The 15,248-nt window shown below is 51.5% G+C and overlaps 1 protein-coding gene across 3 annotated transcripts in view; it reads left to right on the forward strand.

The window, feature by feature from the left end:
- Iqca1 (IQ motif containing with AAA domain 1) overlaps positions 1-15,248 on the forward strand; it is a 131,831-nt gene that overhangs the window by 106,626 nt on the left and 9,957 nt on the right. For all 3 annotated transcript variants that reach the window (XM_052750458.1, XM_052750457.1, XM_052750456.1), the window contains 2 exons: positions 5,602-5,688; positions 11,231-11,408. In XM_052750458.1, the coding sequence (XP_052606418.1) occupies positions 5,602-5,688; positions 11,231-11,408 (265 nt within the window). The remainder of the gene's footprint in view (positions 1-5,601; positions 5,689-11,230; positions 11,409-15,248) is intronic.

A 15,248-nucleotide genomic window follows, 5' to 3' on the forward strand; every position in this document is an offset into this window, starting at 1 on the left:
GGGTGCCAGGCTTCTGTCTCATGTCAGAAGGCTGAGGAAGAAGCTGGCCATCTTGGAGATCCGCCACCTTTATTGCCTAGCAATGACGACATCTGTCTGCCTACCGGGGAGTCTGTCTAACTCCCAGTCTCTCTCCTTTGCTCCATCCACATCTCCTACCTTATCTCCCTCCAAGGTTGTCTTCTCTGGCTTTCCCACCTCGTCACGTGACATCACTGTGGTGCTGTTGCACTAAGTCTCGGGCAGGGCACACGAAGCTGTCTAGATATTTCTACACTCCCCCGATGAACTATTTCCACATCTTCCTGAAAGACCCTCTTTGTCTTCTAGACTCTGTCCACGCACACTTCAGCAGCCTGTCACCTGCCTTCTGCCCTCTGCACCGCTGCCAAGGCCACTGGTGACATCCTAGCTACTCAGCTTCCCGACCGGCCTTGCCAACAACCGGCAGTCCCATCTTGCTCCTGCTCCCAGGATGACTTTCCCTCCCAGGCCCCATCTTCCTTCATCGGTGGCCTCCTGGAAGAGTTCTTGGACTATGCCAGCCATGATCTATCCAACCCTCCCCTCCTTCTTGCAGATACCTGCACGCCATTCCTGGCTAATCTCCCTCCTGGACCATTGGTCTTTTCTGATGTCAGGTACCCTCAAGGGCATGGTGGCTCAAGCTGACCTCATCATTTCCTCCTTCATCCGGTCCCCTTTAGTTCACCACCCTCTTGTTCACCCCATGTTCACTTCTCGTGTGTGTGTGTGTGTGTGTGTGTGTGTGTGTGTGTGTGTGTGTGTGTGTCCAGCCCTACATGCCCCTCGAGTCATTCCTGCCTTCCCAGGCATGTACTGCTCCTGTCCCACCTGCTCCCTTCAGAAGCCTCTGCTCCCTTCCAACCTCCAGCCTTGCCCTTCTCAATGCCCTCTGCCCACAGAGCCGAGGCTGCCCATTCCCCAGCAGAGTGCCATCTACAGACCTCACATACTGACCTTGACACAGAGAGTACCTTGAGGTCTTCCCAGGCTATCCATGGCTTCTAGGATGTAAGCAAATTCCATCGCATGGCCCCCAGCCTCTGACCCCTCTTGGGACTGCCATAAAAAGCCCTTGTGCTGTGCATCATGACCAGTGCCCAAGAGCCTGGCTCCCACCCAGAGCGTGACAGCTGCTTTACCCCTCCACTGTGACCATCTGGGAACCTTGAGGCTCTGTCTGCCGTCGTCTGTGCCCACAGTCTTGATCCCAGTTGCCCCTGCCGCCCTCCCTGAGTCCCCTGGTCTTCGCTGTTCTTGAATCACCTGCAGATTCACACCCACCCTCTCCTGCCTGCCTGGCTCCTTGAGGTCCTAGTTCCTTTGAAATGGGTCCCTGCATTATTGATCTTTATGATTTATGACCCAGTCACTCCACACAGTGCCTCCGATCTCCTCTGTCGTGAGCCTCTAAAGGAAGAAAGAAAGTTATCTTTATTCTACATTCAGGCTAGAATTGGGGGTGCTGGTCCCTCTCCTCAGAGTCTGTCACCCCTATGTCTCTATTCAAAGGTGGCCCCCATTCCTCTAATCCCCCCACTGTCCAGCTATCCGGGACTCTCTTCTCTGGCCAGCACCGCACAGCACCAGAAGTCCTGTGGCTGCCCTCCACTCAGCTTCCCACAGGAAGGACAGGGAAATTAGACTCATGTTCCCAAGAGCAAGGTGACTGTATTTCTTGTGACCTTTCTGATAGGGTGAAAGAAGGTACAAGACACGGTGTTTACAGACCCAAAGGAAGTACACAGGAAACTAGGGGAAAGGGAGTCATGGGGAGGGGAGAGTCGTGGGAGAAAGAGGGGGAATGGTGGGAGAGGGCAGAGAGGAATTAGGGGAATCTGCTCAGGTATATTGTATACATGCATGAAAATGGCCTCACATGACCATCTATAATGTTAACTTTTCAACTTTAAAAACCATGATGCCAATTGCACCCAGCCACACACGTGTATTTTCCCAGTCAGGACATCATGGTCTAGAGCAGTGATCCTCAACCTTCCTAATGCTGCGACCCTTTAATACAGTTCCTCGTGTTGTGGTGATCCCCAACCATAAAGTTATTTCATTGCTTCTTCATAACTGCAATTGTGCTACTGTTATGAATCAGAATGTAAATATCTGTGTTTTCTGGTGGTCTCAGGCCACCCCTTTGAAAGGGTCATTCAACCCCCAAAGGGGTCACAACGCCGCAGGTTGAGAACTACTGGTCTAGAGCTTCCAGTGTTGTCCCAAGGAAAGCTACTGTGCTGTGGGGAGAGGAGGCTGCCTCGGACTCTGGCTCCTCTTTGCCCCATCACATCCCTTCCACTGACCAGCGCATACATACATGGCGGAGTTGCAACGCTCCCTGATACTGTCTCCTCTGACTGTCCCTTCTCATGGCTCTCCAGCCGGGGCTGGCATTGTTCAGGCGGAGCCTACATCCTGTGTGTGAGTCCTCGTCACCCCAGCGAAGATCTTGGTGCCTAAACGTGATGGATTCTGCACCACTGGACTGGAGTGGGATCGCTGGCTCCGGTCCCTCCCTCTGCAGTGTGTACACGACCTTCCCCGAGACTCAAAGGATGCTGAAGCCGGAGAGTCATTAAATAAGTTGCTTTGACGTCTCTGGGCACTGATTTTGTCACATAAAAGACGACAGATGAGGAAGAGGGAAGCAGGGAGGGTGTCCCTTTATCTTGTGGCATGTACCCACCCCAAAGGTGACAGCTGCGGGGCAGGTGGCCTGGTTTGTGCTGGTCACTCATCAGATCATTGGTTTGAGATTTTTCAGCCCACTGCCAGGCAGCCTCACCTTCACCAGCAGCCATGCATAGCTACCCCGGACCTGGAGGGGGTGGCCGTGGTGTTCCAGGGAACACTGTTGCAATGAATGGGCTTGGGATTGGGAGAGAAGGGTGCTGCATGAGAAGGGCCAGGCCAGATACAACATATACACACTGTTCTAGTCAGCTACTAGCACAGACAGAAGGGGGTGTGTGCGTGTGTGTGCGTGTGTGTGTGTGTGTGTGTGTGTGTGTGTGTGTGTGTGAATGTACTTACCTGTCCATGTGTGTGCGGAGGCCAGAGGTCAATCCTGATTGTCTTCTTCAGTCACTGGCCACCTTGTTTTTTGAGACAAGGTCTCTCTCACTGAAGCTGGATCTGGCTTTTGGGCTGGACAGGTTAGCCAGCAAGCCCCAGGGATCCTTCTGTGTCTGGCTCCCAGCACTGGGATTACAGACGTACACCACCATGTTAGCTTTTAACCTGGGCTCTGGGGATTCGAACTCGGGTTCTCACGCTTGCACAGCCAACACTTTATTGACTGAGCCGTCTGCCCCTCCCCTTGAGCGAACCTCTTCATCCTCTTTTTCTCTCCCCCTCCCCTTGAGCGAACCTCTTCATCCTCTTTTTCTCTCCCCCTCCCCTTGAGTGAACCTCTTCATTCTCTTTTTCTCTAGCGATCAAACTCTAGGAAAGGGAAAACATCTATTCAGATTCTGGTGCCAAAAATAAACCACAGAAAACAAGGCCAAAATGAAGTGCCCACAGATGGAGGTTGCCACAAATTCAGAAGTCACAGTGGTTCAGGGTGGGGCTCAGTGGAAATAATGTCTGTGAAGAAAGAGCTAGGTTTGTGGAATCAGCAGAGAGTGTTTGGGTCTTCGTCCTCCATGCATTCATCTCAAGGGTCCCTGGTTCTCTCCTCTGAGGCAGGGACTCGGGAGCTGCCCCACATCCTTGGTATAGAGCAGACTAGAGAAACACGAATGTAGCCTTGCTTCCTGCATCATTCCAGCCTCTGTCCTGCATCATTCCTGCCTCTGTCCTGCAGCATCCCGGCCTCTGTCCTGCAGCATCCGGCCTCTGTCCTGCATCATTCCTGCCTCTGTCCTGCAGCATCCCGGCCTCTGTCCTGCAGCATCCCGGCCTCTGTCCTGCAGCATCCGGCCTCTGTCCTGCATCATTCCAGCCTCTGTCCCGCAGCATCCCGGCCTCTGTCCCGCAGCATCCCGGCCTCTGTCCTGCATCATTCCGGCCTCTGTCCTGCATCATTCCGGCCTCTGTCCTGCAGCATCCCGGCCTCTGTCCTGCAGCATCCCGGCCTCTGTCCTGCAGCATCCTGGCCTCTGTCCTGCAGCATTCCAGCCTCTGTCCTGCATCATTCCGGCCTCTGTCCTGCCTCATCCCGGCCTCTGTCCCGCAGCATCCCGGCCTCTGTCCTGCATCATCCTGGCCTCTGTCCTGCATCATTCCAGCCTCTGTCCTGTTTCTGCCATTTTGCAGCCGTGTGTCTCAGGTCATCTCTGCCCCTCAGCATCCCTGTCTATAAATAGGTTGTTGGCAATGGGACATACTCTGTGGGATCGAGTTGGGGACACAGAATATATGTGAAGCCCCTGGGGAAGCAGCAGGGCCCAGTGGGTGATGGCTGTGTCGCATGCCAGCTGACTCTGAGCTGTGCAGTGCCTGTGCCCTGTGTCCGGTACAAAGCAGTTCCGCTGCTCATTGCTAGACTGCCCTTAGTGACACTCCACACCACCTGAGGACTGAGATTTAAAAGTAAGACTTGAATTCTCCAACTCCATGGCACAGGGTCTAAAAGCCTGATCTCTCCCCAACTGTGCTGAACCCCACAGTTTGCTGAGTGTCCTAGTGTGTTGGGGAACACAGATGCATCTGACACCGGTGTTGGATCAAGTTCAGTCAACATCTCCTTTGTCTTTTAAGGTACACAATCTACTTTCCCATTTGGCACATAATGCCAGGGAGATGACTCTGTCATCAAGCCCCTAGTGACTTTTCTATCAGCCATTGAACAAATGACCGGGTTTGAAATCATGCCTGCTGCCTGGACGATGTTCCCTCAACAATGTTTCAAGAAATACATAAACAAGAGTTCCTAACTCTGTGTGTGTGCTGTAGCTGATACTGCCTTTATCCACCACAATTTCATACAAAGCTCAAATTGTTGCAAAAAATACTTGAACTCTGCTACTAGGTGGGTGCTTTGAAGAAATTGTTCAGTGTGTGGCCGTTATTCACATGCCCTGGTTAAGTCCAGTCCCAACTCGGCCATGAAGCCCTGCTCGCTCTAGCAAGGCTCAGATCCACCGTCCTGTGGGGGACCCTCAGTCATAAAGGCACAGGTGAACAGAGCTGAACAAATAGCCTCACAGGAGCCTGTGATGAAACTGTTTTCTCATAGCAAGCAAACTTGAATGAACCTGGGAACTGTGAGTGGGCTGTGATTAAAACACGTGGCCCAGTTCCCATTCACTTGCAGCTGAAAACCGGTGGTTTATTACCAACCAAACTAGGCAGGGGCTCCGGGCACTGACTCAGGAATGTGTCCACTAAGACAGGCCTGTGGAGGTGGAGGTCACCCCATGGCCTCACCTCCCAGGCAGGAACTGATATGCAGAGTGCACGGATGACCGCTGCATGGGGCAGGTGGACAGACACACTTCCAGGTGACCTGAGGCAGGCCTTCCTGAGGCGGGCCAGGGATGTCCCAGTCCTGGTTTGGGGAAAGAGAGCAGACATCCCTCAGGAGAAACACATTCACCTCCCGGCCCGCTCTTGCCTCTGCAGGTGGCTCGTGAGCTTCAGCCTTCTGTGGTGTGGATCCAAGACACAGAGAAAACCTTCTACAAAAGAGTCCCACAGGCTGAGAAGCTGGTGAGTCCTCCTGGGGGCTTCTTTTTTAGTCTCTCACTTTTCCCTTCCCCTACAGGGCCCCTCACAAGGGACCATCTCTACTTTTCAAGACAGTCTTAGCTTTTCAAAGCAGTAAAGGAGACGAGGCTTTCAATCCTTCCACAGTAGAGCCTCTCTCTGCCCTAAGTGCTTGTCAGTATTTGAAAGAAGCCAGTGCCTTGATTTTTATGAGGCATAATTTGGAAGAAAATGGGAAAGAAGGAAGGAGAGTGGTTTTTTTTTTTTTTTTTTCAGCCCAAACATGATTCAGAGGAAAGAAACAATTCAGAGAACTCAGCTCAGTTACAGCCAGGGGCACACATGGAGTTATTATTACGATTTCCTATCGTTCATAATAATAAATAGCAAAGGGCCTGAAATTCGTGAACAAAGGCCATCAGCAGCAAAGCTAAGTGCCCTGCATTCAGAGCCTCTGGGGAGCTCAGTCTCAATTGCTTCCTTCCTCCTTTTCTCTCTTTTCAATGGCCCCCCTCCCCCACACTTCCCCCCACAAATCACCAGCAAATTTCCCACAAGTTTAAAAAAAAATTAGAGATACACAGGCTTGTTATTCCACACCAATTTGTAGCAAAGCAAATAGTGGTTAGCTGTGAATTTCTGATTAAATCCGTAAGGATTTTAATCACTTATGTATTATACATCATTTTCAGCAGGTAGAGGTGATTTGGGTAAAGCCCGAAAGCTCAATCTTTGCTTCTCCAAATGAGCCCTGATTGCCCTGTCATTTCAAAAGCTCTTAGGAAGACTCATTTGTTATAGTTCATCTGGGAATCTGGTGGTTAGCTCCCTCTGCTGACCATGTCAAGACATTGAGGATGAAAAAAGTCCCAATCTGAGAAACCGATGACAGAAATCACCTCGAGATTATACATCTAAAGGGCATTGTATATCTAAAGAGCATACAGGGCTATGGTCAGCCAGTGGTCATGTATAGATATGATGTAATCATAACAATGTGGATTGTTAATGGACATGGTGATTTGCTCTCCCACAGGCCTTCAACCTGAGTGATGTGAAACTCAGGAGGCATAGGCCCAGGGCTGGTTCTGCTGTTCACCTTAGCTGGCTGTGTGTCTTTCATCAAGTAACTTAACCTCTCTTAATCTCTACTTACTTAACTATCAGCCAGAAGAGCCTCCAGCTTCAGGAAATTTCTCTGGCTTCCTCTCTCATGACCCCTTAGCTCTACTAGATGGCTGTCAGGAACTGTAGCAACCTAAATCCACAGAGAATCTGAAGGAAGTGGCCTGTTGGTGAGAGATCCCAAGGCCAGTGGGGAGGGCCGGGATTGCTTTTAGGGGGTTCTGGTGGCAGGCCGCAAGATGAGATACCTCACGTGGGGAGCCAGCATGCAAGGCAGGAAGCTGGCAGAGATGGAGACGGTCGTGGTACAGACAGACCACCTCTCCAGATTCCATATCCACCCTTCCTCTCTTGTCTCCCTGACCCCACAAATGGCATCCAGAGCTGAGTCTGTCTGTAAGAGATGGAGGCTGGGGAGGCACAGGCCTCACTGTGGACAAATTGAACTTTTGCTCTCTTCTCATTGGCCAGAAGATTCTTGACTATCAGCAGAATCCCCCACTTTGAAGACCACAAAGCTCACCCTGGACAAGTCCCAGAACATATTAATTACTTTTCTATTGCTGTGATGAAACATGACCAAGGCATCTTACAAAAGGAAGCACTTAATTTCGCTTATGGTTTCAGAGGGTCCGAGTCCACCATGGCCTAGTGAAGTCATAACAACAGGAACAGCTGAGAGCTCACATCTTGATCTGAGAACTGGAGGCAGAGTGTACCCTGGGAATGTCATGAGTCTTGAAACCTCAAAGCCCCCATTGACACACCTCCCTGAACAGGCCACACCTCCTGATCCTTCCTAAACAGTTCTACCAACTGGGGACCAATTATTCAGATATATGAGCCTGTAGGAGCCATTATCATTCAAGCCACCACATAAAATATCCCATTGAATTTGAATAAAAAGCACTCTTAAGGTGTCTGAACACAAGGCCCAGGGATGACCCAGCCACCCCAGCAGGAGATAAGTGCTCTGGGGAAGAGACCAATATGTGCATGGCAAGCTCCAGAAGACCTTGGGCACAGCAACCTCCAGTCTGACCCAGGGGAGCAGGGCCCCAAAGTTCTCAATGCCTTTCCACCATGTCAGGTCTGAAGCTAGACTCACTCTCTCCAAGTTCCCCAGCCACCAGGTCTTGGGAACCCACAGCAGTGGACACCTGTGTTCAGAAGGAGAGGACCAAAGGCCAGGCCAGCATCTCTTACAGTGGAAAAGGGGACTGGAGGCAGCATTCTCCTGACCACATGGGACCCAGAGTTCTTTTTCCCACATGTCCCAGCCTCTATCCCAAAGGACTCTCTGGTCTCCAAACTGCAAATGCCCAGAGAAGAAAGCATTTACCTGAAACCAGGAGGCCAGTTCTGGCTGGCCACAGCCATGGCACAAAGAACAAGGCCACTTGGCTCAGGGTGGCTACCTGCCATGCTTGGAGATTCTACAAGCATCCCTTGAAATCATATCCATGGTGATGTGTCCCCCCAGTACTTCTGCCTTGGATTAAGGACCCACACAGTGAAATTCATGGAGCTTGCCCCATTCTGAGCAATGAGGTGATGGAAGGCCTAGCCAGCCATGAGAAAACCGGAAGGTGGAGCCTATGTCAGGATGCCACACTTGTGGGTATGAAGACAGGTTCTGACAGAGATGGCAGATAAAAGAAGCAAAATAAACCCATGAGGACAACTCCCAGCACCCCTGGGAGGAGGCCTGGCCCTCTCTCACAAAAGAGCAGAGAGATTCAAGAGAACCCCTGGGAAGGGGTAGTGTGGCATTCAGAACCGGGCTGAGTATGGAGGCCATACCTTCAACCTGCCTGGGTGCCTGGAAGACCCTTAATGTGAAACTGACTTTCCCTTCTGCTACAGGGCCAGTCCTTTGTTCCTCTCTGTGCCTCTCTCTTTGACTCTGTGCCTCCCATAGGTCCTCAGGGACCATGCCAGACCTCTCCTGGGACCTACCTCTAAAGACTTCTTGTCTTAGGAGCCAAAGATGAGAAACTCTGAAATTACCCCCTCCTCCTGCTCACTCCTGATCCTCCGTGTCACTCCAGCAACCTTTGATAAGGCCTCAGAAATTTCAGAAAAGTCAGATCCTCAGGGTGTGTGTGGGGGGGGGGGGGGGCAATCCACCCATGCTGCTTTGAGGAACTCAGCCCTGCCCTGGTAGACCCTTGCTGGTGCCTGCCTTGTGATGCTGCTGTAACCAGACGGTCAGTCCTGTCAGAGACGAAGGTAAAGACTGAGGCAAGGGTGCCAGCTCCTGCGTTTTCTGCACCATTACCCTTTGTTACCTCATCTAGCCCCGGCCTTCCTTGCTGCCACAATAGGTCTCCACCGGGGAATTGCTTGCTTTGTTGGCGCTGGCTGTGACGCTCGTTTTGTGGAGCTAACGGCAGAAAAAGCAAATTGTGATTGCCGTGTGGATGCTAGCCACTAATTTGAAATTGCCCACAGTAATACAGTTGTGAGAGACTGGCAAGCCAGCCGTGGGGGGTGGCGGATGTGGAGGTGGCCAGCTAATCAGGAGACGTTTCCCGGCATGATTGATGAGCGGGTCTTGTGCTGAATGAACAGCTCTGAAATGGAACTGGCCTGGCCTGAGCACTGGGGAGCTGGGGACTGGATGAACACACACCCCTGCTTTCTCATTCCCGACTCAGGAGAAGGCACCTCCTCAGTGTGAAGCTGTCACTACGGATGCCACCCAGGATCAACATTTGTCATCCAAATGGGCCACTTAATTTGAGATCTCCCTGCCATTTCAGGACATGCAAGTAGCAATATCCTGCTTCCAAAAAGGAAGAGTGGGCACTGCCATTGCCATAGCAACTGGGCTGCTAAGGATGGATGGGCTCAGCCATGCAGGTATGTCCCTGTTTGGAGCCTTATAGAACCCTCAGATCAGTCCTTTCTCCACAGTCTTTGGGTGGCTCACACATGCACCCCTCACATTTTACCCATCTCCACAAGGCTTGCTGGCCCTACTTTGCTTCTTAAAGGACTAGTCTACCCTCCCCATCTCCACTCCACAGAAAATGTTTTTAAAAAGCACCGTGGCACGAAAGTAGGACAAGACTTCTCGGAAAGCCCGAAAAGCACTGAGAAATTCCGAAGACCTAACTCAACAGGAAGACGTTCAGCATGCGTGGGTTGAAGATTTAACGTTGCTAAGAAGGAGTCTTAGTCAGGTTTCTGTAGCTGTGATGAAACACTGATCAAAACCAACTTGGGGAAGGAACTGTTTATTACATTTTATAGGTCCGTTGAGGGAAGCCAGGGCAGAACCGTGGGACAGGAAATGAAGCAGAGACCATGGAGGAATGCTACTCACTGGCTTGGTCCCCATTGCTTTCTCAGCCTTTCTTATATAATTCAGGTCACCTGCCCAGGGGTAGCTCAGCCCACAGCGCTCTAGGACCTCCTACATACATCAAGCATTGATCAAGAAGGTGCCTCACAGTGTGTTCGCAGTCCAATCTGATGGAGGCCGTTTCTCCACTGAGGTTCCCTCTTCCTGGATGACACTAGCTTGTGTTGACAAACTAATCAGCACGGATGACATCGCCCCAAGACCCACCTACAGGTGCAGTGCGACCCCCATCAACATGGCAGCTGACTGGTTCACATACATTTAAAGCTAATTCTAAAGTTGGTGTGGAAATTCAAGAGACCCAGTCAAAATAATAAAGCCCCCACGTTTTTAATGGCCGTAAAATCTGCATTTTTCCAAAGAAGATGCATGATTGACCACTAAGTTCATGAAAAGATGCAGACTGTCATTAGTCACCAGCCAACAGGAGCCACGATGACCAAGGCTGGGTTTGAGCATCTCTGTCCAAGCTCCCTTCCCATCATTCCTCTTGTCTAGCTGTACCAGTCAGGCTTGACTTGGAGGCAGCCATTGCCCAGGGCAGCAGGGCCAGCTCTGCTTCTCCCTGGGGTCCAGCTTCTCCCTCTGGGTGCAGATGTGACCTGAAACCCTGCAGCCTCCAGCTGCCATCCAGCTGCTTCAGGTGCAGAGACCTTGGTGACATGAGAGCCCAGGACCTCGGGTTCCTTGTGATGCCTTGAGCAGCAAAGGAAAGATTGAGTCCATCATCTAGACAGCTCAGAACAAAGGAGGTTCCTTCTGCTAAGAAATCAGCCTTCTGGGGTGGCCCATTGAGGGTCAAAGTCCTGGCTCTTCCGTCACCGGGTGCTTCCTTCTTTCTGTCTTTCTCAATTCCAAGTCTGAATGCCAAAGGCCAGAGGCAGGAAATTACCACAGTAAAAAGTCAGCCAAGTAGGAGGCACCTCCCAGGGACACACTTAGAGAGGCCACCATCAGAGCCTCAAAGTCACCTCACCGAGTGCATGCCACCACACACTCCACTTCATTTTCTCCATGCAGCCTAATCTTTCCCCTTTCTCCTCCTCCCAGAATGAACCAAAACGCCTTAAAAAACACCTCCCCAAACTCCTGAAGCTCCTGAAGCCAGATGACAGGATCCTGATTGTGGGGACCACACAGCGCCCTTTTGATGCTGAGCTTCAATCCTTCTGCAGGGTATACCAAAAGATTATTTTGGTCCCCAGACCCGACTACGCTTCCAGATATGGCAAGTATCGTAAGGGCTTCCACGCAGCACCAAAGCCTGGCCACTGGGGTTTGCTTGCAAGCGAGCAGAGAAGGAGGGCTGTGGACGGGCTTAGAGCAGTGCCTCTCAACCTTCCTAATGCTGCGACCCTTTAATACAGTTCCTCACGATGTGGTGACCCCAACCATTGCTACTTCATAACTGTGACATTGCCACTGTTATGAATCATGATGTAAATATCTGTGTTTTCTGATGGTTTTAGGTGACCCTGTGTAAGGGTCACTCCCCCTCCCCCCGCCCAAAGGGTCGCTACCCACAGGTTGAGAATCAGTGGCTTAGAGAACCCCGGGCACTTCAGGGACTAGGTTATTGGTCACTCTGGCTGCAAAGTGTGGCCCTGGCTTTGTAAAATCCATATTACATACACAGCAAGGAAGACTCTGGGACCTGTTATGTCTCTACCCACCCAGGGCTTGTCTGTCATAGGCCCACAGTGTTCTTCACCGTCCTTCAGACCAGAAGGACAGAGGGAAGGTGGGTTGGTGGGCGTCACAGGTGATGTGACAGGAAAGAAGAATATGGAGCCTCAAGGAGCCAGGCAGAGATGAGGGGGAGTGAGGAGACTGCAGAGGTGGGGAGAAATGAAGAGGCTGTGCCTGTGAGGAGCAGAGAGAGCAGGGTGCCATGCAGAGCGTCAGGGAAGACCCTGCTCTTGCAGCAGTGTGGAGGATTCCGTTCTCTCAGGGCTCCCCTCCCCCTTCCTCTCATCCACTTTTCCTTCTCTTTTATTGCATTATTTTACATCACTTTCTTGCAAAGAGATGGGGTGTTCACTTTGAGGGACCTCAGCATGAGGCTTAACTTTGGATTGAGTGGCTTCCATTGTCTGACAAAAGGGAAGCCACCCATGGATGTCACAGGCGATTGTAGTCTGTAACAAAATGCCGGGCACCTCCAAGAACTCAGGCCATACCATGGATTCTTTCCTGAATGTTCTCTGGCTTCATCATCGTGGTGAAGAAGGCAGCCCTTCCTCTGGGACAGAAAGTACCTCTCCTGGGCCCAGGGCCCATCCACCGTGTGCCTGCTTCTCACACATTTCCTCCCGGCAGTGATTTGTCTGGCCACCATTTTTGCCGTCATTATAAATGCTGTTGGTGTCTCCTGCAGTTCCTTAAGGCTGTCACTATCAGGGTGGCAGAGCATCTGTCTTAGAGAAGGACCGCTCCTGCCTCTGAGGTGATCACGGTGGTTTCCTCCGGCCCCGCAGGCGGGAGCTGCAGATCCATAGCTGGGCCACTACTCTGCAATTTATCTACCAGCAGCAAGAGCCCAGAGGTTTATGAACACACACACACACACACACACACACACACACACACACACACACACACACACACACCTCAAAAACACCACAGGGCTGAGTGGGGTGGTATGGGCACAGCGAGATCAGCAGGCAGCTGGCGGGCTCAAAGTAAGGCTTACTAGACATAATTTAGTGTCCACCTCCCTCCTAGCCCCCAAATCAAGCTGCTCTACAAACCACCCCAGGTTGATGGATGCCCCATGTGGTCCTCAGAAGCCCCCTGGACCGCCCTAATGCTTCAGTCTAGCTGCTCTTCCCCAGGGTCTACCTGGCTAATTACACAATTCATCACAGGCCCTGTCCACATGGGATGAATGCAGAGGCCATGAATTCACGTTTGTTGGGAATTCAAGGCCCCAGAGGCTCAGGTGCTCACCCAAATCACATCACTTAACTCTTTTCACCCATGAAACTCAAGACAAAATGAATGTTAAGACTGCTTGCTATGTCATGTCGGGCCCAGCCAGGGTCAGGTCAGTTGGGGACAGAGCAAGACTCTTCCCCTTCTCCACAAAGGAAGGAGAATGTGCATTGATTGGTCTGCAGAGTGAGGGGCCTTCCCTCCCAAAAGAGGGAGCCCAAGACAGGCCTGGATGATGGCCCAGGCAGTGAAGAGCTTGCTGACCTGCATGTGGACCTGAGCTTGGGCCTCGAGCTCCCACTTGCCATGCTGGGCATGGTGATGCACACCCGTCATCCCAGCTCTGGGGAGGCATGGACAGGGGTTCCCTCCCTCCACCTGCCCACCAGCCGGCTTGGTCAAATCAGCGAGCTCTGGGTTCAACCAGAGACCCTGTCTCATGAAATGAGGTGGAGAGCAATTGAGGGAAATCTCGGACATCAGCCTCCGGCTTCTACATTGGAGTGCATGGACACACGCAGACACAGAAAGACAGGCAGGCAGACAGACACACCACACACACACACACACACACACACACACACACACACACACACACACACACACACACGGTCCCCACCAGAAGGCCCCTTGCTGTCATGGACACTCTTGAGTCCTGACAGGTCCACCCCCCACCCACACCAGCCCTAGGACACCTGTGCTCTTTCCTCCCGTCTGCTCTCCTGGACCCCACCAGCCGCCTGCCCGCCTGCCAGCCCTGGGCCGCTGTGGAGCTCTGGCCTCAACTGAGACTTCCTGTGCCAGGTCCCATAGGCTCTGAGGACAGTGGCTCCAGTAGCACCACAGATTTCTCCTTCTCCTTCTCCTTCTCCTTCACCTTCTCCTTCTCCTTCTTCTTCTCCTCCTCCTCTTCCTCCTCTTCCTTTTCTCCTTCTCCTTCTCCTCCTCTTCCTTCTCCTCCTCCTCCTCCTTCTTCTTCTTCTTCTTCCTCTTCTTCTTCTCCTCCTCCTCTTCCTCTTCTTCCTTTTCTCCTTCTCCTTCTCCTCCTCCTCCTCCTCCTCCTCCTCCTCCTTCTTCTTCTTCTTCCTCTTCTTCTTCTCCTCCTCCTCTTCCTCCTCTTCCTTTTCTCCTTCTCCTTCTCCTCCTCTTTCTTCTCCTTCTCTTCCTTCTCCCTTTTCTTCCTCCTCCTCTTCCTCTTCTTCTCTTCTTTCTCCTCCTCCTTCTCCTTCTCTTGAGAAAGAATCTCACTATGTAGCTCTAGGTTGCCTGGAACTCACTGTATAGGCCAGGCTGGCCTTGAAATCCCAGAGATCTGCCTGCCATTGCCCCACCCAAATGCTAGGATTAAAAGCAGGTGCCACCACACCCATCAGACACATTCTTTTAAAGGTTAATAGGGCAAGTGCAGCAACCACAAGGTGGAAATCAGGCTTCTGCTCCCATCTACCCTGGGTCCTAAGGTGGCTGTGGGCAGGAAGACAAGTCCCCTCACTGCTCTCACATTGTGCCCTCTCTCAGGTGATGATCCTCGGACTGTCAGCAATGTGTGCACATCGAGGAATTTTCAGGACAGTGTGTTAGTTATTCCGAGGTGCAATGTTATTCATTAAGCAGCACTGTTTACCGTGCAAGAGAAGCCATGAGGCACAACAAAACCCACTGTAAGAGTTTATTAGGGGAAGGGGAACAAAGGGGAGTGCTTAGGCCTATGAGAAATGGTCCTGCAAGGAGAGGGGGGGAGGGGCATGTGATCTGCTTTTTATGGATTCCCCCACACATGCGCATATGGGCTTACATAGCTATGCCATGCATGCACATGTGCATAGATTGCGTGATCACGCTGCTTGCAAATCACATGATCACGTAGCGCATAGATTACATAGGACATAAGGCCCTGAAATGACTTAAGCATCTTGCCAGTGCATGCTCGGCCATGTAGCTGGGGGAGTGGCCAGGAATTCCAACACAGTGCTACACAAATTCTGGCATCATACATTTCTTTTTTTTTTTTTAATGATTTTTAGTTGCCATACAAAATAATGAGTTTCATTAATATAAACCAATGTCACATCATTGTAGCTTGCTAATATGAAACTGCCACCACCCTCCCAGCTCCCTTCTCCCCAACCTTCTG

Source organism: Peromyscus californicus, unplaced genomic scaffold (assembly GCF_007827085.1).
Source record: "Peromyscus californicus insignis strain IS unplaced genomic scaffold, ASM782708v3 Scaffold_21__1_contigs__length_65335640, whole genome shotgun sequence".
Lineage (NCBI taxonomy): Eukaryota > Metazoa > Chordata > Mammalia > Rodentia > Cricetidae > Peromyscus > Peromyscus californicus.